Source organism: Monopterus albus, unplaced genomic scaffold, assembly GCF_001952655.1.
Source record: "Monopterus albus unplaced genomic scaffold, M_albus_1.0 scaffold109.1, whole genome shotgun sequence".
Classification (NCBI taxonomy): Eukaryota; Metazoa; Chordata; class Actinopteri; order Synbranchiformes; family Synbranchidae; genus Monopterus; species Monopterus albus.
In genome coordinates, this window is record NW_018127989.1 from 35,911 (window position 1) to 63,726 (window position 27,816).

The 27,816-nt window shown below is 40.5% G+C and overlaps 1 protein-coding gene across 1 annotated transcript in view; it reads right to left on the reverse strand.

The window, feature by feature from the left end:
• Positions 1–6,013: 6,013 nt before the first annotated feature.
• The window catches only part of LOC109966325 (collagen alpha-1(XVIII) chain-like), a 36,882-nt gene continuing 15,079 nt past the window's right edge, over positions 6,014–27,816 (reverse strand). Inside the window, exons 6-43 of the mRNA XM_020611081.1 lie at positions 26,131–26,209; positions 24,920–24,982; positions 24,010–24,140; positions 22,991–23,017; positions 21,966–22,166; positions 21,660–21,686; positions 21,498–21,560; positions 21,297–21,374; positions 21,143–21,193; positions 20,803–20,925; positions 20,607–20,669; positions 19,900–19,944; positions 19,047–19,178; positions 18,877–18,948; positions 18,525–18,551; positions 17,676–17,774; positions 17,165–17,200; positions 16,755–16,844; positions 16,518–16,550; positions 15,693–15,728; positions 14,214–14,273; positions 14,021–14,098; positions 13,827–13,862; positions 13,666–13,719; positions 13,408–13,479; positions 12,656–12,730; positions 12,314–12,344; positions 11,939–11,983; positions 11,793–11,827; positions 11,554–11,685; positions 10,893–11,043; positions 10,708–10,772; positions 10,339–10,467; positions 9,876–9,908; positions 8,852–9,160; positions 8,200–8,397; positions 7,895–8,007; positions 6,014–7,712 (exon numbers count right to left, since the gene is read on the reverse strand). Of these exons, the coding sequence (XP_020466737.1) occupies positions 7,499–7,712; positions 7,895–8,007; positions 8,200–8,397; positions 8,852–9,160; positions 9,876–9,908; positions 10,339–10,467; positions 10,708–10,772; positions 10,893–11,043; positions 11,554–11,685; positions 11,793–11,827; positions 11,939–11,983; positions 12,314–12,344; positions 12,656–12,730; positions 13,408–13,479; positions 13,666–13,719; positions 13,827–13,862; positions 14,021–14,098; positions 14,214–14,273; positions 15,693–15,728; positions 16,518–16,550; positions 16,755–16,844; positions 17,165–17,200; positions 17,676–17,774; positions 18,525–18,551; positions 18,877–18,948; positions 19,047–19,178; positions 19,900–19,944; positions 20,607–20,669; positions 20,803–20,925; positions 21,143–21,193; positions 21,297–21,374; positions 21,498–21,560; positions 21,660–21,686; positions 21,966–22,166; positions 22,991–23,017; positions 24,010–24,140; positions 24,920–24,982; positions 26,131–26,209 (3,306 nt within the window). The 3' untranslated portion in view covers positions 6,014–7,498. The remainder of the gene's footprint in view (positions 7,713–7,894; positions 8,008–8,199; positions 8,398–8,851; positions 9,161–9,875; positions 9,909–10,338; positions 10,468–10,707; positions 10,773–10,892; positions 11,044–11,553; positions 11,686–11,792; positions 11,828–11,938; positions 11,984–12,313; positions 12,345–12,655; positions 12,731–13,407; positions 13,480–13,665; positions 13,720–13,826; positions 13,863–14,020; positions 14,099–14,213; positions 14,274–15,692; positions 15,729–16,517; positions 16,551–16,754; positions 16,845–17,164; positions 17,201–17,675; positions 17,775–18,524; positions 18,552–18,876; positions 18,949–19,046; positions 19,179–19,899; positions 19,945–20,606; positions 20,670–20,802; positions 20,926–21,142; positions 21,194–21,296; positions 21,375–21,497; positions 21,561–21,659; positions 21,687–21,965; positions 22,167–22,990; positions 23,018–24,009; positions 24,141–24,919; positions 24,983–26,130; positions 26,210–27,816) is intronic.

Genomic DNA, 27,816 nt, shown 5'->3' on the forward strand with positions numbered 1-27,816 from the left:
CTTGCCCTAGCCAATAAGTGCAATAGCTCATATCCAGTTGTAATAATTACAATATGGAAGGAGTCGTGGAAAGGTTCCATTTTGAAGGACAGACCAAGCGTTGCATTCCAGCCAGTGAGTGTGATTTAGTGCTGCCACAGACATTAGAGTGATTAGATTCTGGGCCACTTCCTGTTGCCCAGTACCGTATCACTGCAGGCGGACAGAGAGAGTCTTTAGACAGCTGGAGTTTGAGAATTACTCATATAGGAGGGCATGACCATTGGCATGAACGCACAATGACACATGCATGCGTGTGTTCACATTCAAAGGGTGTCATGCACACTCACATAATCAATTCCATAGTGCCACATACAGCTCAGACGATGGCTCAGGCAAGCATCCAGCTTAATAAATGATCAATGGTGAAGTGTCAGGTTGAGGAATGAAAAGCACATCACAACTCCGCTCCTCCTTTTCATAGAGGGAAGTGAAGGAGGCACCAGTTTTAATGTTACGTCAAAAACAGTGCAATGAATTGGAGCTTTTCGGTTTGTCTTTTTGTCAGCAAACACAGCCCAGCAACTTGCTGAAAGGTAGATTTTCTGAGGGATGGAGGGAATTCTCAGGGGTCGCCAGCTGTAGAGGCTGCAGGGTTTTTATATAGTGTACTGCTGTGAAACAGTATGATGATGTTCACAAGCTGTAACAGTATGTTGGCTTCACTGTGAAAAGAAAGGGTTCCCAAGGAAAATGATTCAGTCATTTTCTGAATTGCTGTTCAGGGTGGTGGGGGGCTGGAGCCTATCAGAGCATGCATTTGACAAGAGGCAGGAGCACCCACCCTGGACTGGTCAGCACTCTACCACAGGGCTAACACACACACACACACATCATCATCATCATCATCACATTGCATTCTCACCCGTGGACGCTTCAACATCTCTTCAGACCCTATAACTGTGGAGGAACTATGTATGAGTCTCTAACTTCTAACTGAAGCTGCAGTTTCCCACAGAATAACATTATTTTTCTAAATAAATATAGTAATGCTATGGTGCTGTTCATCTGATCTGTCCCTTGTGCACCAGCTCTCCCACAGCAACAGCATGTTGGCTGCTGCTGCTAGTAAAACTCTTGACAATGGTCCATATTGGAGTCTTTGCTTGTATAATGGCATGTAGGATTGAATGTACATCCATGACTTCTAATCAGAATGATTTCAAAATAATTTCATGGGTTATTTAATTTTAATTTAATTTGATTTTAGTTAATTAATTATATTTGCGCTTCTGTCCGTGCATGAGATTGCGTCTTATCAACACAGAGTGTAAAATACCTTGTGGATGAGCTGACACTGTGCATAAGAACGTTTTTGGACACATCCAATCAGTATGGGTCCTATAGTGGAGCAGTCTATAGCGGAAGGGTCACAGATTCTAAAGGCAACGCTGTCATTAACAGCAGCATAGTTTTGCAGAACAAAGCTGATCTGACCCCTGTCTGTGCATAAAAGGGAGAGGAAGAGGCATAAAAAATTCATTAGCAGATGGAAGGAGATATATGTAGCCAGCTGCACTGATGATGACCATGGCTAGTGAGCTGTGTAAGGTTGGCGAGGAAACTGACCTGACCTGGGTAAATTTGGAGTTACACCATCACAGTGGTCTTTTCAGCAGTGAGATGGTATATTTGTTTTTGTTTTTGTGTTTACTTTTTAGTTTATCATAAAACCAGATAAATACTGGCCTTAGGTTTTTCTCACTGATGAATATTAACTAAGAGTAATATTCCCCAAGTGGCTGCTACATTTTGGCTCAGTTTTGGCAAGAGCTGAAGAACTCTTTCCTCAATGCTGCTAAGTGAAATTTTCATCCAGAAATCTGTATTTATAGTATGTATTAATCTAAATGCAGAGGCACAGGTTGCATTGATTAAGCTGCATCAGTTACTATGCATTCATTCATTCATTCAGCTTCTATACCGCTCAGTCCCAAATGGGGAATGGAATGGGCATGAGGTCACGGTGACTTTAACCTTTTACCGAGAAAATGTAATCACTTCATCTTTGAGTCCAGGTGGACACTTCTGGCAAATGTGAGGAAATTCCTTCATGGCTTTGCTGAGATGCATTCAAGAGAACAGGACAAACAGGCAGATAACCCAAAAACATAATGCCACCGGCTATGGCTATTTCCAGTGTGGAGACAAAAAAAGACAGCAGGTATGATGAATTGGCCAGAGCCTACCTTCACAATTCCAGGAATATTCACTCTAGTTAACATCCTTCTCATCAAATATTTAAAGACAGGAGGGGGGAAAATAGACTTAAATGCCAGAAGATTCACAAGGACATCTAAAGACGGGGATTGTTACTCATTATCTATCTAAATGTCAGTGAAATGTGAACGCCTTGCAGTACTGTAGGTATTAAGTACTTCAGACACTACACAAATGTTGCATTAATCTTCCTTATTACCCTTTGACGAGGAAATGTTGGTGTAGGTTGAGGCAGAATGCGTTGAAATGTAAATGTTTGAAGACATTTACTAATGATTTATGGCAGCCAGTCTTATTTTCCTGTATATAAGCTGAGTGGGTATCACAGTAAAATGAGGCATCTCTTCTATGAGAACACATTAGAAGGCCACAAAACAAAGGGTTACAGCACCATGAGTTCAGATATTATTAGACTTAGGTTAATGTGACAGTGAGTCACCAGCGTTGAATAAACACAGCTCAGAGGTCTGATAGCTGTGGCTTCTTGCTTCCGCCCCGAATGTAATTAAGTCCCCCAATATCTGGTTGTCACCTTGTAGTATCATTACCGTCACTGGATCATTTCACTGTACTTAGTTATTACTTAGCACCCACTAAATGTAGCCTTCCCTAGGCAGCCAATGTGATGGCACTTCGTAGCAAAGCCAGCTGTGGGTTGTTTCAGCCCAACCTCCCTCTAACCTCAGTCAGTCAAGAAAGTTTAAATGGATAATATGCCACTCAGTGTTTTTCTTTTTCCCCCAGAGATATACTCAACCAAGGACACTGAGTTGAGGAATTGGACAGGAGTTATGATTCTAGTTTATTTTCTTTCCACTAGGGACCCTGCTGTGACACTGAGCTTCCTCAAGTCAATTAATATAAGCCTTACAGCTCTCGTAAGGCTGCTCAGTGGGTTAAAATCCTTAAGAGGCAGATTTGATGAAATTGAGTGGGAAGTGACTTCATGTACTTACTATTTTTAGGGAATACACACTCTATATGATGGGGGGGGTGAATGGATAAATGCGGCTCTGTGTCCTGCTGGTTACACTTAAGTCCCAAATGACATGCCATTAAAGATGATGCCTTCAGGCTTCTAATATTTAATACTGACTTCTGCATGAGTTTATTGACGTGAAAAAAAAGACCCAGTAAAGTTTTTAAAAACTTCCATCTATGTAAGTACAGCCTTGTTTACTATACACATCCGTGAAATGTTACAGTATAACAGATGAAAACATAGAGTGTGAAAAGCTTGAGCACTAAAATCACATTTTTAACCCTAGTGCTATGAACAGGATCTATACACTTGCCTGCTGATTCCCCCAAGTGTGCATGAACTGCAATGCTTTGTTCTGATTCGAAGCTGAGTATCGTCTACTGTCAGCCTGGAGGCCATGGTATATGGTCAGTTATGTGCTCTATGCTGTTGTGTTTTTAATAGAATTAATTTGGCAAAGGCAACATTAGATCCCTTTCATCTTGTTTTTGCATAGACCTCATCTATTTTTATATATTCCAGATATATTTCTGTGCTTGATTTCAGATATTTTTGCATTTCAGAATTGTTTTGCTTGGGGTTGGTCATAGAGGGTATTAATAGTAAATTCATACTTTCAGATATTGATTTAAAAACTGCCTTGTACAAAGAACAACTAGAATAGACTTGTTAGCACTGTTAAAGCTTGCAGGACCGATTGTGATGACATTCTTGATGGAAAGTCATTGTTATAAGTTTTTTCCCTTAATCAGTGTTACAAAGTAATTTACCTGTGGCATGTGTGTGTTTTTGATAATTCTTTTTGGGGTTTGGATTGAAAGCAGAGCAGTTTTTTTTTCAGCAGTATCTTCTACGAACTGTTTTGGGCAATTGCATATTTTTAGGTTTGCTTCCGATTTAAACTTGCTTGCTTACTTTCATGACCTTAGACTGCTGTTCACCATATTTTGTCTTCAGATCATTTTTGAGTTTGCAGCCCCCAAATCACCTGTAGATGGTTTATTTTGGCATTTGATATTCAGTGTTTACTTCACTCTGTTTCTGTCATTTGGATGTACTAAAATAACAGAACAGTAAAAACGGTGCAGCTGCTAGAGCTCATTTCTGGCAGGAATGGCTCATAGTAGGATGGATGTGCCTTCTTCACGCTGGAACACACTGTTGAGCCTTCTAAAATCCTCTCATAACTTGCCACAAATGCCTATTTGGTGATTTACAAATACAAAGTTATTAATGTTTGTCTCTCAAGGCCACATATGTGTGTTTGTTGATCTACAAATAAAATCAAGATTTACAAATGTGTGAAAACAGTTTTCTGTGTGCAGTGTCAGTTAGACATCATTTAACTCGTATCCTGAGCTTCCATATTAATGCTTTCCCATTCTACTGACAGCTAAAGAGGCACACAGCATGAATGAGTGTTAGTTCCTGGACTCAGGGGCCTTAACGTCTAGTTTGGGGAAAACTGCCAGGACTGAACCTTAACCTGTCAAGGTCACCATCAGGTCACTGTGCTACCATAGTACCAGCATAAAAAACCCTGCAAGTGGCCCATTACATTACTGTAATTGCAAATTTCAGAAAGCAGCACTCCAAAGCCTATGGAGTGTGGACAAAGGACAAATGTGATTGCTGTAAAATGTGTTTCCCTCTCTTTACAGACGATCATTATAAAGATGTAGAGGAATGTCTTCTTCACATCGGCAGACCTTACACTTAGGTGAGTACTTTACATCAGTGTTAAATACTACACTGTGTTGCGCTGACTCTACTGATGAACCATATTAATCAGCTGAATGATGTATTAATCACTTTTGTATTACTTTAGTGTGTTAACATGGTTATAGCTTGCCAGCATTAATCTGCAGTCAGACGCTTGACTTCATATTGGGGCATAAAGCTACTGCTAGAAGGAACTCGTGGGCATATTACTTCAAAGCAACTACCAGATTAGGCAACTCTGACTTATTCAAATTAATCTTCTTAATCAAGTATTATCTTAAAACTTCCTCCTAAGTGCATCCCAACTTTAAAGAAGAGATTTAAGAAGATTTCATCTCCACTGATCTAATTCACTTTTCTTAAAATCTACTTTTACTTGTAGACCTACAGCCAATGTATTCATGATTTCCTGGTGAGTTTATTTAGAAAAGTATCAATCTCAACATGTTTAGGCAAGTTTGTACAAATGTCCTAAATATTTAAGAGTACTCAACAGATTTAACAGCACTGACAGTCACAATGGACTGCCACAAAAAAGGAACCGAACTCAATGCAGCCCATATTGAATGTTTTATTCCACATATTCTTCTTCCACATCAAACCCTGGCACCCACTTTAGCCACTTGACCACTGATTATAGATTGGAGCGTGTTATGCAACAGCAGCTACGGTAGAATCCAGCCGCTAGCAAAATTCTTCTGACTCCGTAAACCTAGATTTTTTTTCATTTTCTAGTTTTCAACTCCAACTGATGCCGACATCACTTGAGGAGATTTAGTCACAGCCCCACGTACAGCTGATGTGTTCACTGTAGCTGGATGACATGTAAACCGAAGCAGGAGGAGCTCAGTGAACAGTCGGTACGTTTTGGAGTCGGTTTAATACTTTTGAGCAGAGAACATATTTTCTTCTAGCTTTAGTAGGCATTTGAGGACTGGTCATGACAAATACTGGGGGCACAATTTTCCATTTTTCATGTCTGGTGTGTGTGTGTGTGTGCCCTTGTCCCCAGCGGTGATTACACCCTAGGTCTACAGTCATTCTCCCCGATTACACCCTAGGTCTACAGTCATTCTGCTCTTCTCTGCTACCCGCCAAGAAAAGAAAGTTGTACCTTGTTGTCATCTTATAGCCTTGCTATGCTTAAATGTAAAATGCTATGCCCTCAGTCGGGTGTCAATTTTTCCCCATGGTATCAAATGTCAATTTTTCAAGGTATTGTACTAAAGTTAGACATTCCAGGATCGTGACTAGTCTCCAGTGCTTCTCCTTGCCGTAGGAGAAGCCGATATGTGGTGGGGTCAACAACAGCAGCAGCCCTTTGAGGAGAACATTAAACTGCCGGTCATGCATCAAGGTCACAGTACAGTAATGATTCACCATGAGATGACACCATTTGGTTCAATGGAAACCATGATTTGACATACTGTATATGCTGATGTACCTCAAATTGTTACTGTGGTTGAAAAGGACTTTAATTCAGTGCCTGGGAGAGAAACAGTACAGCACATTTTGTTAGAAAAATAGATATCCACAGGTTGAGTCAGCGCATCAGTAGCACTAATGCCAGGTTAGTCTAAAATTCATTGCAAGGCTACCGCAGTCTCCTTAACATACTGGTTTTCCTCTTCCTAACATCCATGACAGTAATCTTCTTCGATCAGCAGCAGACTAATCATTTCCAGCTCTCAGCTTTTCTGCTTTTTATAAATGGTGAAGAGAAAATAATTTCAGCTAGAAAGAATGTTGCCCTATGGATGTGGGATTATTTATTTCAGTGTAGTGTCAGTGTGTGTCTCATTTAAATATAGAGTGAAGTATGTGAACAAAAACCGCTGTAACATTTACATATTTGTACAAAAATGTGTACAAAACACGACTGTGAGCCTACTCTGTAAAGCAGCCCTGCTTGTTTAATAAGGCACAGTGTCTGATCAGAAGTTCAACTGAAGAAGAATTAAATGTTCTGTGCTGTGTAGAATATATTTAGCATTTTTCCAAATTATTTCTTGTACTTGCATAACTTCATTAAAAATAAATATCTATTATTGCCTTAAAATTTAAAATAGTCCTCAGACATTTTCCATACTCCCATCATAACCCACAGTTCTAAAATGAAATTGGAAAAATTGGAAATGATCAGTACCTCAATTAAAAGAACATTCAATAGCGTGATGGATATAGCATTTTTAAAACAGTACAACACTGATAACGTTAAAAAAGGAACACTAACAACATGTAATATACAGAATAAAAATGCATACAAATTGAGGAGGCATTTAGCTGTTTCACCAAATACATGACAAAGCCCCCAAGAAAAATGACCAGCACCCCTCTGTTCAACCCACCTCTTTGGCATTTATGGAGGGGAGGAGCGGATGTTACAAAGTGTCTCTGCCAGGCAAAGAGCCACACGGCCAGTTTATTAGATGCCACACGTTCACAAGGCATCATCGGAACGGAAAACGTCTGCTTGGACATTAAAACGGTTTAACTAAAGCCCAGAACATTAGGAAAAACAAAGACCGGGGGGATTTATTTGTAGGATTGTGATGTGAGGGCATTCTCAATGCAGAGGACGATGTAGGAGCCGGAGCAGCTACTGGAGGTTTGCTGCAGGAGGTGGCCGCTCTGTAGTGATGATGCCAGACCAGTTACAGCACGGTCACCTGCCCGCCATGTTTCACAGTAGTGGTCTGTTTGCCTGTGGCCTTTGTTGCTTGAGCCATGCCAGACCATTTTCTCTGGCCTGGAGGGAAGCAAAAACAAGCACAGATGTCAGACTATAAAGTACATACAGTATATACCTACAGATAAAAATCCAACTGGAAGTGCAAAATTAAAGTGCAGAGTAACAAGGGAAACTAAAAGTCCTACTACACAAACAGCAGCATGTACAGATATAATTATTCTAAGCTGACAAAGACTCACCATGCGCTGTCCCTGAGGATATCTCTACCATCAAAGGAGTACATTGGTACATTCTCCCTCATTCTGCTTGCATCATTGAAAATAGACTCCCAGCTGCTAAACAACACTTGATCCTGCAAGGAGAGTATAATACTTTAAATACAGATTCACCTAAATACTGTTCTTTATAAAGCAGCAAGAGCCACCAAAATCAAGTCATTTTAGAAAACAGTGATGACATATTGCAAAACCACAACCATCAACAAATTAACATCCAAATAAATGGCATGTATGCAAAAACGTACAATGAAGCAGCAGTATCTCACCTTGAGGTTCAAAATGGGGAAGCCGTCCCTGTCCGACCTACGTACGATGGTGTAAAGGTCTTGAAGTTTGGAGGACAGGAAAGCTCTAAAGGTTCCTTTCAGGCCCACAGCACGAGCCTGCTGGAAGCACAGGAAGTCTGCTCCGCGAATTCCTCGCATGTTACCAGTTTGAGGGGCGTTCAAGGCGATGAGATGTAGCTGATAAAGACAGATGTATGTTAAAATAGAAGCCTTCCTTTGACCTGCTCATGTTACCCCAGCAGGGTCGATCACTGAAATTGAATTATTTTGGTCCACTGTTGAAAATAGCCTCTGTGCATGTTTTCTTGCTTAAAAAAAAACATTAAAAAAACAAAAAACAAATGGAATTCTTTTCCAAAGCTGCTCCCAAAACATTTATAGCTTCCATTGAATAGATACACATACTACATTCAACAGTATCAGTAGCATTGTGCAATGTGTCCTCCTCCCACCACCACGTGCATTACCTCACCGATAAAATCCTTGACCATCACTCAGTTATTTAGTGTATTTTAGTGCCAGAGTTTACACCAAATTGTCCTGCATCAAAGTAACACAATGCCCTCCATAATTAAGTTATTTATAGGCTATTTAATATGTAGTCGAGCTCTCGTGGCTCAGCTCTACTCACCCCTAATCCTGATGTGTGCACATGTGGCACAGGTGGGTTGGGTCGTCTTGGGGGAGTCACAGGGTCTCTGTTCTCAGTGTGTTGCGTGACTGATCTTCCATCTGTCTGACCTGTGTGTCTCAGGTCTGGGAACCTGGGATCATACTGTGGCGGGTATCTGGGGTCTACAGGTGAGTGTGGTGGAGGCTCAACTGGTCGTATTACTAAACCACCATCGGAGTAATGCCCAGCTCCACTGTTGTGGGACTGGTCCTGGGACTGGGGGTACAGGATCACAGGTGGAGGCTGGACTTCTGCTACCTCATTCTCCTTCAAAGGAAAACCAAGAGGTTATGAAGCAGTCAGTGAATGTCAGAAGTAGGGCTGTACCTGACTAAGAATTTCATCAGTTGACTTGGCTCCAACAGATCCCAGGAACAACATCTGAGATCTCTGTCCAGAAGAGTGCAGTGCTAGGAACAGCTAAGATACTGCGCAGGACCCTCAAGCTCCCAGGCCTCTGGTAGAGGACCTGAATTATATATATATACGTTCTTAAGACTGCCAGAAAATCAACTAGCATGAATTTCCGTGATGATTTCAACCACATTAACATCATTATTCCAATGCAGGTTTGATCTTTTCTTGTCAGTTAACCACCAGAGCATGTTGTTACATTTGATGTGTGCTGGTTTGCACTGCTAAAGAATATAAGAATATGCATTTATGATTCTGCTTATGATTCCTCATTGAAATGTTTTCCCAGTGCATTTTGGATCAGATGGATGCTGTTCAGATGGATGCATGTCACAGAAACAGTCAGTAAACTGCTTTACTGGAGACTGGCAAACAAACTGGATGAGGAGAAGAAGATGACAAACTAATGGGAGCCATACCTTCTATTTTAGTGCACACTGGCTGACAAAAAATAAAAAAGGGTCTCAGTCCAATGACTTGGCCTCTTGACTAATCGACTTTCAGGGGGAAGCCCTAGTCAAAAGGCAACGTATGTTTTGGTTGTGTTCTTTGGTTGAATGTAACTTACCAGATCTCTGAAGAAGGGACTGTAATCTCCAAGCTGAGAAGGAAAAAAATAAAAAAATAAGCTGTTCGGTGAAAAAATATACAAGAAATTATTCATCTGATCTGACCTGTATTGCATAATATGTGGTGTAATGTTATCTGTGTATTAACACTGTATCACATTTTTTGTGTTGTATTTTTGCTTGTATGTTATTTACAGAACATAAGTCAAATAAATGCTTAGAATCCTGCCCAAGCATTTTGATGTTTATTGCTCTTTATATGCTCTATCACCATATTCATTTTATAAAACAGAAATATAGCATTTGTGTAAACCTCTTTTGATTTTCTTGTCCCTTTGTGGCCAAAAATTGATGAGAGCAGTAGCGTTACAGTTTTACTGTATTAAAGCCCTATGGTATGATTTAGAGTTTAAAATCCTGTTGTGAGCTCTGTGGTAAAAATTCATGAGTAAATTGCTGTACCATGACTTGCCGCAGTCCGTTGTGCACTCTTAAATACAGGTCTGCTTTGTCTATGATGTAGATGAGGCTGCCCTCTGGCTGGTGTTTGGCAGTAGCAAACATGGTGTCATATGACCTCAAAACTGTAACCTGTGGAAGACAAATATACATGATGTTTAGGTTTTGTTGTCAGTGAAATTGATAAGTATGGCATCCATTTCTTAATCTGACAATCTCTGACACAACACAACCAGTTATAGTAGTAATAACACAACCGGGCCAGCCCACTGACTAATCATAATGAACTAAGAGATATGTGCTGAGGATGCATTTGGAATATCGGCTGAACAATCTTAGTAAGAATTTCAAGTCAAAAGTGAAGCCACTTACACCAGAGGAGAGACCAGGACTTCCAGGTGGCCCAGGAGGACCAGGAGGTCCAGGAACACTAATAGCTTCACATGAAAACAAATGCTTGTTAATGATTTGGCTTGTGAACAGCGTCAGTGGACTTTGTCTCCAGTAGTCAGTTATGCAGAAATACCTAAAGTATTAAAAAAAAAAACACCACTTACAGTGATGGGGCCTATATGGTCCAGGTAGTGAGGGAGATCCTGGAGGTCCAGGTGGTCCTGGAGGACCTGGAGGCCCATCATAACCAATCCCTGGTGCCCCTGGTGGTCCCTGGGGTCCAGGAAGGCCTATAATGGAATCTCCCTTTGGACCCTAAAATGAAAAAAAAATAAAAAATCTAAACTACTGGAACATTACAAACACTTCTGTGACAAACAACTTTTATTTAACCTCTGCTTGGATGACACCTATGGCCAGAAACATTATGTTGTTGGGTGGCCTCTCCATCCAATTCTTGTAAACTGATATCTCAGGAACATCTTCAAGGAGTTTCTTCAAATTTGGCAAAAATTTCCACTTGGACTCAAAAGCATGACCTGATTAGATTTTGATGATCAAAGGTCAAGATAATTCTGACTGCACATCTGTCTCATTCTCATGAACGAGATACATCAGAAAACCCCTGAAGGGATTTCTTCAAATTAAATACACTTGATATTGTTTATTAAATTTCTTGAGTCTTCATCACACACTATATGAGTATGTATGGACAGATTTTATGTGTAATAACTGATCATGTGCTGAAGATGGGCTTGTTGTTTTCCATAACTTATTTAAGCAGTTCATTTTGGATAGACACTTACTGTAACTCTCAGAACTCACCGGTAGGCCTGGTTTGCCAGGAGGCCCTGGTGGGCCTTGTGCTCCTCCAAAACGTGGGTCATAGTAACCACCACCAGGCTCTCCCTTTTCTCCCTTCACACCTGGGTCTCCACGCACTCCCTTCAGTTCATTCTGTTGGAAAGAGTTCAACTGTACGATGTTTTTTTTTCTTTCTTACACGCCATCCAGTCTGCTAAGCTAATAAAATTGACTCATGGTATAATGATAAGACAGTTTACCTTGAATGTGTAAATATCAAAATTAGAGGCTGCTCCTTGAAAAAACAAAGGCATTTTAGTAATTAAGTACTAATAATTCACTGTGGATATGTACAGTATGTAATAATGGCACTGTGTGTATATTTTATGCAAACTCTAGGATTTACCTGGAAGTCCTCGCTCGCCACGCTCTCCTTTTTCCCCTTTAATTACTACAAAACACAAAAATTAACATTGCAGAGTCAGACACCATATCCCACAGGTGTATCTGATATTTGCATTGCAAAACGTCCTAGCACCCTGTTTCACTGAGAGTGAGGTTGGCAGCTTAATCTCTCTCTATACAGTGTATATTCCCTTCAGGCTGAGGCAGCTGGATCAAACTGAAATTAAGATAGAAGCCTTTTATGTCTGCAGACACTTTCTGAATCTCTCTTCATTGACTGCCACATTTATGTTTCTCCTCCCATTTTGAGCCCTCTCTGTCTTACAGTATTATGTAATTGTGCTAAAACAACAAACTGTGTGTTGGGAGGTGATACCTGGGTAATTCCTGGAAGTTTCATCATAGCGCTATGAATAGAAAGAAAAAAATGCTCAATGAAGCAATTCGTAACACCAGCAACAACAGAGGAAAAGATTTTTCCATGGTTTAAGTTGAACTATGCAATGAGCAACCGACTCACTAGTTTCACCAGTCAGCAAAGGCTTAAACAACAGAACAAACAGACTGGATAATGACTTGTCATCTGTATCAGTGATTCATATGTGGTATGGTTTAGCTCTCAGTCAAGAGACACAGTCTTCGTACCAACACTAGCCAGTACATAGAAATATCCAAAAGCTTAGTTTGAACTATGATGATTGGGAGCTTGTGTACTCACACTGAAGCGATCTAAAGAAATGGCTGGTCCAGGGGGTCCAGGGGGTCCTGGTGGTCCTGGTGGGCCGGGGACTCCCTGATGTAAACAAAGCCATTCACTCTTTGGCCCAATCCCAATTCCCCTCCTTGCCCTTGCCACTTAACCCATGTAAGCGAAATGACCACAGCTGAAGTCAGTATTGTGTGGTTAAAAATTTCTGACAACTCATCATGTCTGTTTACTTAACCGTCATAGTTAACTACTGAAGATGCATAGAGGTCTTCAAGGGTTGTCCCATTTCACTGGGTAAGAATTCAACCACTACTCCTTGTAAAACCGGAAGGAAAATGCCACAGAGCTCAGGAAGTTCACAACAAAGTTATTGAAGGTGCTCTTTTGCAAAATGGACCAAAAATAAGCAGATGAAAAAAGACCAAAGGTGCTCTTCTGAAAAATAGTTTTAAAAAACCCTTTATTCCAATGGATCTCTCATAATGAGGATTAAAAACTATACTTATACAAAATGTGGGTTACAGCCCACATGCAGTGGCAAAAACTGCCTTTTTCACAGTGCGACCTGCAATACACCGTTTTCCCTTAAGTAGATCTGAGGCAATTGTAAACACGTGGTCATAATGGGGAACCAATCGTCCCATTCATGGCTAAACACCAGCAGGTGGCCACATAAGGAATCAAGAAACATGCACATACACTCACTTGAAAAAGTAACGGCACTGTTTGATATTTGTTACTGGTAATAATCATACACTTACTGGGTAGGCATAACCAGCGCCGGCCCCTGGATCTCCTTTCTCTCCCTTGTATCCATTAACACCATGGCGACCCTGAGGGGAGAAGGTCATTGGTTAATATTTTCATGCACTTGCAAAAACTAAAGTGGGGTAAATATGTAAACAGAACAATACACAATAAGTCAGCAAAATGTATAGTATGCTTGATAAAGGCACTGAATCGTATTACATAGTCATATGAAACTATACCAACATAAGACACCACAAAGAGGTACTTACAGGTCTGCCAGGCATTCCAATTTCACCCTTTGATCCAGGAGGCCCATACTGGCCCTACAGTAATAGGTTATGGAACAAAAGAGAATGTGAGCTGAAAAATACATACATGGATTTTGGTACATTAGTATAAATATCTTCTATAGAAATTCTCAAACACTTACAGGGGGTCCAACAGGTCCAGAAGGTCCTCTGTCTCCCTACATATCGTACATATGATAAAACAAGAAGTAGTCTAGTGATAGCCACAAATGTATAACCAGTGTAAAACTCAAATACACTGGACAGACATCCAGTAACTGATTATTTTAGGATTAACATACAGTAAGTCCAGACAGTCATATGGACTGACACTCACCTTTAGACCTCTTAACCCTTCCGGATACAGAACATTTCCATCAGGCCCTATTACTGAGCCTGGCTCACCTTTCTCACCCTGAACACAGGACAACAGCAGTGAGACACACAGTGACCACTCAATTGGTCAAAGTGACTTAATTATTGTAAGTGGATAAATGAATAGCTGAACAAAGGAATAACCAAGATTTTACCTTTACTCCATGGCCTGCAATGCCGGGGTCCCCTCTGTCACCCTTTGGTCCCATAGGACCCTGTGGAATAAAGAAGCTAAGTATGACATTCCTAACAGGGGTAACAGTAATTTGGTAGCAACAAAGCCTCAATTCCTCTAGATCAATTCCAACCAACTCAATCAACCTTCCCATTAGTCTCTGTTCATACAGAGGTGCTGAGTACACCATTGTTTAGATACTATGTCAGCATTAGTAAATGAGATGCTGAGGGTTATTTGAGTAGATGCAGTATGGTACCACTGAGCAAAGAAGCCTTGGATATGTGCTGGGTGCAAGACTTGTTGTTTTTAAGCATTATGGGAATTTGAAAGAAATGGAGCTTGGGCCGATCCAAGTATAAAGAAGTCTTCTCTTTTGCCTATATGCCACTTCCATGTCATTGTTCAGAGATGTGTTGTGCATGTAAAAGAGGTCTGTACAATATTACAAAGTACAAACAATAAATGGTAAATGGACTGTATTTATATAGCGCATTTCTCACAGTGTGTTGCACTGGCCAAAGCGCTTTACAGGAGATCATACACCATTCACCCATTCACACACAACATTCACACACTGATGACGACAAGGCTGCCACACAACGGCGCTAGTCAAGCCACCGGGAGCAATTCGGGGTTCCGATCTTCAGTAAAACTAGTGTCCCACTGTTAAAAGTAATAGAATTTATTAAAAGAAAAATTTAAAGCCCCTCAAAGGGTGGTTTCAAATTTGAAATGACTGTGCACATATGGTTCAATCAGATTGTGGCCTGGCAGCATAAAGAAACAACACCACAACAAGCAACTGATTGGAGCACTGAAATACCTGACATCACTGGTTCCCAACTGAGCGCCGCTTTCCAAGGCCTTCTTCTAAGAATTAGACTTGTATATTGTCCAAAAAAGGCCCTTAAAACATGCTTGGTCTTTGCTCTTCATTGTGAATTCCCAGATTAACGAATATATATATATATATAACATTAAGATTAGTTGATATTTTGTAACTGATGGCTAACATGCTTAGAGTTTGAAATTATATCTACAAGTAGCAAGACATACTAATGGCACTGTTTACAATTTCCTGGTATTCTGCATAAATTGGTCATGAAACCTGGTCTTCACCAAAGTCACAAACACAATATTTCTAAGCTGCTAAAACACAGTTAAGATCTTTCATGTCTTTACTGAACACACCCAATAAACATATAAAGTAACTTTGGCAGGGTCCGGTTTATATCCAAAAACGCTGTACTCCATCATATTTGTTATCAACAAATAAACCTTTTGCTCCCACTTCATATTTGCTGAAAAGTTAGTTCTGGCTCCTCTGAGACCAGAGGTTTCATGTTTATCTTGCACTCCTGAATTCTGTAGATATTATCATGTATGTAGACATGCTTCACATTTATGGTTATAATAAGGGCAAGATACATAAGTTATGTAACACATGGAGACTTACAGGGAATCCAGCTCTACCAGGCAAACCAGGTCCACCCTGTACAAGAAAACAATACATTTTTTTCATTTACTTCATTAGATTGATCATGTGCTTTGTTCACTTTACAGATATCACTTGTTATAGCCGTTCCAATTAAACTGGGAAATTGGAATTTCTGAGTTTCCAGTCAGAAATTTCAACTGGAATGCCCCATGACGTCGGATTACTCGGAAAGTCAGACAAATTTCATCAATCCCAACTTCAAAAAAACAAGATGGCTACTCTGCCCATCAGCAGTAAAAAAAAAAAAGCTGTAGTAATATACTTTTAACTAGCACTTGTGTCTTATTCGTGTTGTACACACATTTCTATACAACTTCTATTTGTGAACATGTACTTCAAAATGCCACAATTCATTTTTATACACTGGTATTGCTAACAATGGCTAACAGTGGCTAACTTGGCTCAAACTGGTATTATGGTTAACTGAAACTGGAAGCCAGTTAACTTCGGTGTGGTGTCATTCCAAATTCCTAGTTCCAGGGTAAATGAAACACACCATTATCCAAGCCAAGTTGGTCTAAGCTTGTTCTAAAGTGTAGAATGTGTAATATGTGCACATTTGATAAAGGTCATGTTCTGTGTTGAAGTTTCTTCAAATTTACAACTAATGACCACATGGAATCAAGGATGAACTCATTAGATGTTGGGGGCCAAACGTCAAGGTCACAGTGACCTCATGTCTGTCCCATTCTCATGAGTTTGACTGGTTGGCAGAGGCCTACAACTGCACAGTGGTAATTCTAGTTTTGGTATTAGTATTACTGTGCAATAATGAATACCCACCTGAGGCCCAGCACTGTCAACTACAGCACCCAACTGTATTGACACAAAGAGAATGACAAAAAAATAAACATCATTACTGATTAAAACTGCTGAGTTTTGGATTTCAGGCTAAAAGAATTTTCCTGATACAAATTGAAACAGCAGTGCTGGTTCCCTTTTTTTGAAGGAATGTTTTCCATGTATGCCACTGTGAGTGTGTGTGTGTCCGTGTGCACGCGCCTGCCACGTGTTTCTTACATTGTCAGGCGTCTGGTAGATTATTTGTCCTGGTGGTCCAGGAGGACCTGGTGGACCTGGGAGTCCGGTTCCATCGCGACCTGGTTCCCCCTAAAACCACAACACACACACACACATACACCACAAGAAAAGATACGTGAATGTCCCACCTAGCAAGAAATGCAAAACTGCAAATTAATCAAATGCTCAATGTGACAAAATGTTAATCTTGTGTCTTAAAAAGGATTAGATATGTAGACATTTTTAACATAACAGGTATTTTTCCCCTTTCCTTCACAATTATGTAGTAGTCTGAGATAAAAATAACTACAGAAACACTCAGTAATGAGATGGCATGGATGTTTCAGTACAATATCAGATCAGCATCTCACAGAAAATTACAGATATTCAGGGTTAAAAATGATAGTCACCCTTTCTCCTTTGTCACCTCTGACACCTTGTGGTCCCTATAAAATTCAAGTGAATAAGACAAAAGACACTTTAATGAAGAATCAAATACCTTCTTAATATGTCATATGGATACAAAACTGGTTACTACACATCTGATTGCTCCATAATATATCTTAACTCAAGGTCCACTTACTAGCTAAAGAACTGTGTCTCATGTTCTCTGCTAGTGGATGGAGTTTGCCCAGTTGTTATCAGATGACCCAAGTATGGAGAACAACTAAGCGATCTCTTTGACAACTTAACACAACCCATCCACTGATGAAGATGGTGAGATGTTTTTACAGGCTCTGAAAAAACTACTAAGTTGACCTTGAGTTAAACTACATAAATAATCTGTTAAATATTCCAATATGATAATATTTAAGAACAACAAACACATCTAACACTATGTTAACAGGCACATGACCTCTGGTATCCAATGGAGAACAGAGTACAGTATTCCCAGAGCTCGAGGGTAATGCCTCTTTTTACCGTAGTTCCAGGGAAGCCATCCAGCCCTGGTTGTCCATCTTTTCCTACAGGACCTTCACTGCCCTTCTGACCTGGTGTGCCAGGGAACCCGGGTTTACCCTGCAGAGAGGTTCACTGAAGTTACTCCAACCATCAATAACTGACTTTACAGTGAAAAGTTTGTTTGTACGAGCTAGCTTATTTTTGTCAACTCTAATGGTTTTGAAAACAAACATGAAATGACAGGAGAAGAGAGTAGTGAGGATACAGCTGATCCCAACGCAGAAACTCGAGGGAGCGTATAGGCTATGCACTTAAAAAAAAAAAAAGAAAAGAAAAAACTAAAGATCTGCTGGGCAGCACGGTGGCGCAGTGGTTAGCGCCGTTGCCTCACAGCGAGAAGGTTCTGGGTTCGGGACCTTTCTGTGTGGAATTTGCATGTTCTCCCCGTGCTTGCGTGGGTTCTCTCCAGGTACTCCAGCTTCCTCCCACAGTCCAAAGACATGCAGCTTAGATTGATTGGTGTCTCTAAATTGCCCATAGGAGTGCGTGTGTGTGTGTGTGGTTGTTCGTCTATGTGTTAGCCCTGTGATGGATTGGCGACCTGTCCAGGGTGTACCCTGCCTTCGCCTGATTGCCGGCTGAGATTGGCTCTGTGACCCCATTCAGGGACTAAGCGGTAGAAAATGAATGAATGAATAAAGATCTGCTAAAGATAGCTTGTGTTTCTCCACTAATAATAAAACCTTGGGTGACATTGTAGCTGATCACATATTCAGAACAAGATCCCTTTTTGATCTAATAATTTACTTTTAAGGTAGAAAAAACAGAAACACTCAAGACAGATGATTAGAAAAATTGTTTACATACTGGAATTCCAGGAAAGCCAGGAGGACCCTGAAAGGACACGTTAGTCTTGGTTATTTGCAAGATCATGTACAGTCACTTCAGAAAGTATTCAGACTGCGTCAGCTTTTGGACACCTTGTGCTGCAAATTCTATTTGGAATGCATAAAATTGCCATTTTACCCATCAAGCTACACTCAAACACCTGTAATAACAAAGTGAAAACATGTTTTTATACATTTTTGCAATAAGCCCGCTTCACACTTCAGTTAAATTGACGTCTCTCATTTACAAAAGCTATGGCACTCCAAGTTGTGGTCAGATGCATCCTGTTGGCAATCAGGCCAAACAGCAAGAGATACTGTTAATAAGTTACCTGTCTTCCTTCTGGTCCTCTGACACCAGGTAGGCTACCGATGAAACCTCCAGTAGATCCCTCCATGTCATCCTTCAACAACAACAAAAATGTTATGACGAACAAAGTCTTTTGAAAAACCTTTGCCAGTTTTCTAAAAGCATCTTCACCATATCTAACACAGAACTTACAAATCCAACGCGGTAACTTGGACCGGGGGGCCCAGGAGGCCCAGCTGGCCCGGTTGGTCCCATAGGTCCAGGACGACCAGCCAGTCCGGGCTGTCCTGCAGGTCCTGGTAGACCAGGGTCTCCTCGAGCTCCCTTTAGGATATGACAAGAGTAATATCATAAATAAATAAATTCAAATGAAAATAAAAGCAAATACACATATTTCAGTTGTATTGAAGTGCATTTTAGCAGTGTAAGCTAATGTGGGATAAATATTATATATTCTTTACAAAACTACTGATATACTGTATGTGTCATACAGCATTCAGTTTTCAGTACTGTAAGTGTGGATTAAAGGTACATGAGGTAATGTAACATCATAAAAACCAAGGCTCATTTTTCTGGGACCAAATTCAGACATCACCAAATGTTAAATCAAACCATAGCCAACACTCAGCAATTTAAGTGATGCCTGTAGCTAATCGTATTTGACAAACATATGCATATTATTAGAAAACACAAATCTCCTTTGGTGGTTGACGTGTGAAAGCCAGTTACCTACAGATTGGAAGACTTAGAAGGAAAATAGTGAGGCAGAGGAGTGGTGAGAACAGAAGAGGAGCTTGGCTGGAGAAATGAACGGTGTTGGAAAAGTCTTAATAATAAAAATTCTAGATTTCGAGAGAAGACTATTCTAAAAGCACAACGGCAACTTACACTTGACATTGTATACTGTTATGCACCTTCTTCTCAGAATTGGGTCTATTCTCCTATACTGCTGGTCACAGCAAGGGCAGTTTACTTTGCAGAGTATAAATGTCACTATAAAGCTGCAGTTACTTCAAGATAAAACTGAAAATATATATATCCACACCTTTTCTCCAAGAGGTCCTGGAAGACCCAGCTCTCCTGAATCACCCTAATGTAGGAAAGAGTTAAAGAGTTAGGCATGTTTTTACTTAAATCATGTTTTTGTTAAAAAAAAAAAAAGACAAAAAGAAGGAAGAAAAGAGGATTGCAACAACTGTACTCTGCACATTTGTTGTTGACATTTTGTGGAAACATCAGCTCAGTGTCACGCCTCTGGCTGGACATTTCTGGACAGCTGCAGGTACTTGACATCTAATTTGGTGTTACAAGGAAATGTCCACTGCCGCGTGTCACTGTTCTGTGTAGCCTCCAACAATTGGCAGAAGCTATTTTCCAATTTCTAACAACAGCATTAATTATGTACGATTAGCCTCTGTATGAGTTTCCTTAGGATGACCAATATTTAACTATTTGTTGTCAGTTGGACCAAAAGATTCATGACCCCTAGAAAACACTAATGCAGGGAGAGTTAGTATTGCAGAAAATACATGTACTTTTTTTGGGTAATTCCAGTTCTGACCTAGTACGTACACATGTCTGATATGCAGTATGTATACAGTTTTTTTTAAGCAAAAATTACTTAATTTCACTTCGACTTAAAACTGTGTACAGTATTTTTTAAGGAAAAATGACTTAATTTCACTTCGACTTAAAACTGTTAATGTCTTCACTACAGGTCCTTTCAGACATGCACTTTCACAAGGTTGTTACCTTCTCTCCCTTGGGCCCAGGAGCTCCTGTGAGGCCATCGGTACCTGGTTGACCAGGCAAGCCCTGGAGACCAAAAGATTTGATTTAATGTATAGTAGTTTTTTGGTTAGGTTGTGCAGTTATTATAATTACCATTCAGGTTGTTGAGAGAGTTATTGGGCAAATGGCACTGAGAAACAAGAAGATTGACACTTACAGGTTTGCCAGGTGCCCCCTCCTTTCCTGGTGGTCCAAATGCCCCAGAACTCAATGCTGTGCCGCCCGTAGAGGGTCCGGGGGGACCAGGGGGACCAGGGGGACCTGGTGGCCCTGGCAGTCCCTGCAACAAAAACATTATTTACAGTAGGCTGTGATGTCTTTTCAGATCAAAGATTTGTAGCTGAATAAAAGGAAACATTTATATAAACAGACGTCTTTCAGGAACAACACATCTTCTTCATGCTTGGCCTTTGACGGTCAAGACAAGCAACAAAAACAGGGTCCTCTACGACACCACTATCGATGTGTGTGGCATTCAAATGGTCAATTCTCCTCACCCGAATAGATTCCAAGTCAGGGAACCCTGAGCCTTCCATGTCCACAAAAGTCTGAAATAGATCCATTAAAATCAGTTGTTTCCAACAAATGATTCACAAAGCTGTTTTCTGCTGACACAAATCATGTCTACATGTTGTCAAACAATTAACTTACAGATGTAAATCCTGGTCCTGCAGGTCCAGGAGGTCCTGGGGGTCCCCTGGGGCCAGGTTGACCCTCACCACGGTCTCCCTGTATGAACAAGACTCATGAAGACAAGATACTCCATCCCTACAAAAGAAATATCTACAGTATATAAACTCAAAGGATTTCTTTTTTGTTTGTTTTGTAGTATTTGTGATCTCTGCATCTCACCTTTTCTCCTTTGGGTCCAGGGTCACCGGAGGTTCCTGGGAAGCCTGGGGGGCCATCAGGACCCTGTGTTGAAGAAAACAAAATGTAGGTTGTCATGAAGTTACTACAGATAAACACCAAGTGTAAAGGCCTTTAGTAACAGTTGAGAAAACTACTACTTACAGGTTTTCCATCCTCACCAGGGTCACCCTGCAAGATTGATATAAAGAATAAAATAAATGCTCTCAGATACATTTTGTGAATGAGGGATATAGAATATAAATACAGCTGCCTTGGCCAAAGCAGTCTCCACTTAACATTTGACATTTAACTCTTTTTAAAAAGAAAAAATTTGGAACTTAGGAATGGAACTGAAATTTTTCATTGCTTCTAACTTAAATGCTGTGACACAGTTGATGTTAGTTCAACAACAGCACATCTGTTGTATGTAATGTTTTCAAATATAAAAATCATTTGCAGTCTACTAACGGGCTCTCCATCTTCTCCTGATGGTCCTCGAGGGCCTGGGGCACCCTTTGGTCCCGGTGGTCCTCTGGGTACAGGGACCCTGGAAACCCCATCACTGCCAAGTAAAAGCTCGCTTGTTGGCCCTGGAGGGCCGGGGGGGCCGGGGGCCCCAGGGGGGCCAGGCTCACCCTTCTTTCCTTGGTAGCCAAAGCCTGCACTGCCCTGGAGATGAAGAAGCATCAGCGTTAACCTCCATGAGAGGAATTTAAGAATGTGTGCCAATTCAAGGCATGGATGGATTACTGACTGGGCATTACCAGGCACAGGCCCAGGGGCCTAAGGGGTCAGTGGGCCCCTAGCCCAGAGAATTCTGAAGGGAACGTTAACCTTTCTGTTGGAAAATCAATGAAAGGACTACAAAACAACTACAGAAAGTCACAAAACAAGAAAACATAGATTTAAAACCACTAAAGAGACAGAAGCTCCAAAGACAGTAAAATGACAACGAAAATATACAAAATGACAAAAAGAGACACAAAACATATACAAAAATGTGCAAAATACCTAAAAATAAAGACAAAAGAAGAAAAAAATAGGTACAAAATGACTATAAAGACATTTAAAATTTGTTAAAATTGACACAAAATGGCTAAACACTGACAAAGAACAACCACAAGAAGACACAAACTGCCTGCAGATCACACGGTCGCTCGTTGTGTGAGTCTTGTTCCTAGAAGTGTGAGAGAGGAGGTCTTTGACGTGTCTGCACCCACAATTTGAGCATGACTCCCACGAAACTTTACCAGAAACCATCATGGTGAGGTCAACACTACTGAATTCCCCTATATTATAAAATCTGTTCTAACAAGGGACTAGCTATAAAACACCAGGGTCACATTGTCTGTCTCATGGAGAACAGGTGATGCTGATGAAGAAGAGAACGATCCAAAGTCATGACTGCATTTTTATTAACTTGTTCACTTTAAGTGATACACAGAGACTCAAAGTCAAAGGTCACCCATAAAAAGAGATAATGTGTAGCTTACCTTTGTCCCCTTTTCCCCAGGTTCGCCCTGACAATTAAAAAGAACAAAAAGAAACAGTGAAGTCACTCTCAACAGTTTTCACCCGCTGTCGATTTGACTAGAAACACTAAAAAGACACTGGCAGATTCACTCGTTGGAGCATTTCATCTACATTACCTCATGATGAGTGTACAGCACGAAAGTGGAAATCAAATTCTGCTCAATTACAAAGCAGCACGTTCAATGATTTGTTCTAACATGTTTTTAAAGAAAGAAAATGAACTTAGAACCAAATCCCGTTACCAGTGAGACGACTTTTAAACGTATCCCAGATGACCCTAATCATCTTCATGTGCTTGAACCAAAACGCAAGTTTTGTTGGTCAAGAGAACTAAGTGACCTTTTACTGTTTCATTGCCATGCTTCGATTTTAACGCAGTGCTTGTGTTATGTGGACCTTACACTTTCATTTTAATTGATTTTGGTTTTAGTTCGTGATGTTAATATCCTGTGCTAGACTGAAGTTTTTTGTCTTCATTTGGTCAAGTGGATTATTTGTATTTTGTTTTCTGACAAAGGAAATCGGATCAGTGTCAGACCAACTGGAATGCCCTCGCTTCAGAGGTTCTTCACCATTTTACAATTAGTGTCATGATATTTGTCCTACGTAAAGTCAAAGGAACAAATATGCATAATACAAACACACACACACACACAAACACAAACACACACAAATCCATGTTAAGTCAGTCCATTCTTATTGAAAGAAAATGTACAGTATGCAATAAATTCTATACAATAAAAAATCTATAACAAAGTAACATAAAAATATCTTGACATGACATTATATTAAGAATTGTACAGTAGCTCCCTCTAGTGTTTCTTTGGGACAGTTCACCAAAACAGCAATTACTGTAGCTACAATGCTCAGAAGGGCCACGATATTCTCAGTACACTCCAACTCTCAAACCACACATCACATTACTTGTCCAATAAATATACTGCATCCACTATCAAAGCAGAAAATACAAGGTCCAAACCTTCTGTCCATGGGTTCCAGCCTGTGAGCTGGAGCCAGAGCCTGCCTCTCCCTTTGGCCCAATTGGACCACGATCTCCTTTCTCTCCTCTGTCCCCTCGGTCGCCCTTCTCTCCTTTAGCTCCAGCTGGTCCTGGAAAACAACGACCAAAGACAGGGTCATTAATTCCCACAAGATGAAACCTGATGATGTAGGATTGTGTCCCACATTCTAAACAATAAACAGGACCTTGTGTGCTCCCAAAGGAAGAGGACAAAAAGGGAAAAGAAAATGGCTTTTGTTTGATGGAGCAAGAATCCCATTTTACATGGTTGCAATTTATAGCCCATGTGAAGATTTTAAGGCAGTGGTTGATTACACCTTTTCACCCCTTCATGCCACCACCATCCAAGACAGTATTTATTTTCTGGTGTGGCCCAATTCGACTTTCCAACTGGATGTGTCACTTTCAGTAAAGAGTCTGGCTAACATGCAGTACTAGTAGCCATATATGTCCAATCCCAAACCAGAAATTGTTATTCTATATTCTTCCAAGAACCAGGCACCCAGACCATGCAACATATACTTTTATATCGTTTTCATTTTCACCAGAAAACCAAAAACCAATAAAGGCGTTTCTTTCAAATACACTCTTCTAATTTCTCTCTGTGAAGTAAATTTTTTCTGAGGATTATAGTTAGAGTATCCTAATTTTCCATACCCTGGCCTACATACTGTATGTCCACTGCCCTGTGCAGAAGATAAATTCATGCATTTTTGTGTTTTGTGCTTTTTTTTTTTTAATCCATGTTAAGTCCTGTGTGAGTGAGAGCCTGACATGAGTATGAAGCTGGCAGAACATTAATACAGAAAGCAGGAAAAGAACAGGAGATGTGGATACTGTCTGTGTTTTCAACTCCCCTGTGACTCACCTGATGACCCAGGAAGTCCGACCCTGGGTTCCACAGAAACAGAAGCATGCTGGGAGTCACTTGCTGAACACAAGGCAAAAGACAATGTTAAGTTACAGTAAGTCTCCAGGGTGAAGTGGGCCATACTGCCAACATCCAAACACATAGACAGCTGTAGTTTCTACATGGTGAAACCAAACTGTATTAAAATGCCCTTTAATAAAATCTCAGCATGTGCATGTTACGTATTTTTAATTACATATCTCAAAAAGTGGAATACAGAAGTAAATGGTTAAATGATGTGTCTTTGTCACATACACAATTGTGAAAATCAGAAAACAGTACATGGTAACAGAAAGGTTAGCCCTGCGATGGACTGGTGACCTGTCCAGGGTGTACCCTGCCTTTCGCCTGCAGGGATTGGCTCCAGCCCCCCGTGACCCCATTTGGGACTAAGCGGTGTAGAAAATGGATGGATGGATGGGTAACAGAAAGAAAACACATTTTCCTATACTACTAGTACGAATAAATCACTCAGTAAAATGACAACAACCCTCTGAGATCCTTCTCAATCACTATTCCATTAGTTGGGATGTATAGCAGTTATTTAATTTGATGTAATTTAAGTAACAGTAAGCAACACCTGTCTTTAGTGCTGCTTACAAGGACTACCAGGACTCATACTGCATTACACCCGATGTCCACTAGATGGAGACATGTGGCAGTGAATCTGCTGTAGTCACAACAAGCTCTGGCTAGCTCAGTTATTCATTTTCAAGGTATATGACTTCAGCTTCAGCAATGCAGCCATGTGCTGTTAGAAACATTCCCCTCACAGGTCAGCTTGTAGAAATACATCTTTCTGTTTCTTTTAGAGCTTATCAAACGCAACCAAAGACAACAAAAGGGGAAATTGGGTGCATTTAACCAAAGTCAGACCCCAAAGCCCAAATAAGAGGCATTGTACACCTAAATAAACGAGTTGCTTCATTTTGCATATAGTTGAAATATTTGGCCTTTGGGCTGCTGTGCTATTTCTTTTAAAGGAAAATGAAAAAAATTATGAAGAACTGACATTTTCACAACAGCACAAAGGCAGATCCAAAGGCATCTGTGAAAACACTCTGGCTTGCATGAAACATTAATACACTCTTTAGAAAGAAACTGAATAAACTTTGACAGAAAAACAACAACAACAAACAAACTAGATGACTGAATTCACATAGTCTCACCTGTCTCTCTTGTAAGGGCCCCTTCCTGTTTCCTGGTCAGCGGTGGTGGCTGAATGGGCTGAGAAGACGGAGGAGCAGTCTGCAGGAAAACAATCATGCAAAAGACAGAGATACATATTTAAAAAAAGGGCACTCAGTGACATTTACTGAAAGCTGTGCTTGCTCTAAACTGTAAGCCATGTAAGAACCATGTCACAGCATGGCAAAAAGCCATCCTTGTTAACATTAATCACACACAGTCCCAGTGAAAATGACTCATGTTTCAAAACTGTTACTATTCAGCTGCACTAATGTTTACAGCCAAACCTCTCTTCTTCACTAACAAGCCTTTTTTAAACATGACTGAGTCAGCATGTGCATGGCAAACCACAGAGTGGCTAAAACTGTTTCATTAATTTACCTTTCTGTCAGACATCTCATGCCTGGACCCTACTGCAAAACTCCTATGGGAACATTATTAAGGCTATCAGTGAATAAAAGCCCAAGTGGAAGGATATAAAGAGACTGTGTCCCCAACCTTTACCTTCTTACAATTAGTACAATACTCATGATGTTCTGTGTAATGCTTTTATTAAAGTGTCTTTGTGGGGGTTGGTTCTGTGGACAAAAGAGACAAGCCAGCCTTCAGTGTACCAACACTGTTACTAAAAACACAGCAGGACAGACCTCACCTCCCCCAACATTTTTGGGGGAGGTGAGGTCCCTTCTGCTTCCCAAATTGCCTTTGGGTAAAAAGAGAGAGGGGGTGGAAATGCAAATACCCTCCCCAGCCCCCCGCGCTGGCTGCCACAGGACACACCTTGAATTGTCACCTGTGGAATTCAAAATGAATGCAGCACAGGGGGCAGCAGTAGGGGCAGTGTGAAGTCAGTGTTGATGATTAACCAGTTTCCTCTCTGGGTGACTGTTCTGCCCACTGTGTAGCGTGGCACTGACTATGCTTAGAATTTGGCCAGACCATTATTGACCGTTCTTAGTTGACATATGCATTCATGTGATAAAGAATACCATTCTTGTTCACTCCTTTACATATCCATCATAGCTGGCTCCAATCATTAGAACACTGTGTTGATGGATCTGGATCTGAACCACACAACCCCCTGAATCTGAGCACAGGCATGCATCTCCACTAGAAATCACAGCTCTTTTCAGTACATAAAGTATCACAGAGGAAATTTACTGGCCTTTGCACATTCTGTGGTTAGCCTGAAGATAAAGAAGAACCCCCCCAGCTGTTTATAAAATGCAGTAATCAAGGTTTGACTCTCATTTGTCTGACTCTTGTGTAATCAAGAGGCATTGTTAGGGTGAGCATCAGATATGATTTGAATTAGTTTTGGTGTTTTACTTCTAGCTGTTTGGAACAGAAACAAGTAAAAAGCAAGGCTCCTATTGGGAACTCCTTTTTGATGATCTTGTGCGGTGAGGTCAAAACAGCCCCCATTACTACAAATAAAAGCTAGTTCATCTGCCTTCCATATCTTGTAAACTGTTGTCCCTGAAAATAGAACAGCTACAACAACACGTCCCTCCAGGCAGTTATCAGGAACATCTCATCTGCTCAGTAAATCCACGTAAATCTGTTTATTGAATTCTCCAAACAGTGTTTCTAGATTTAAAACGTTTTGTATGTTTATTTTTTTGATCCAAGACATTTCTTAGCCATATCATGTCACATGTAGGGAA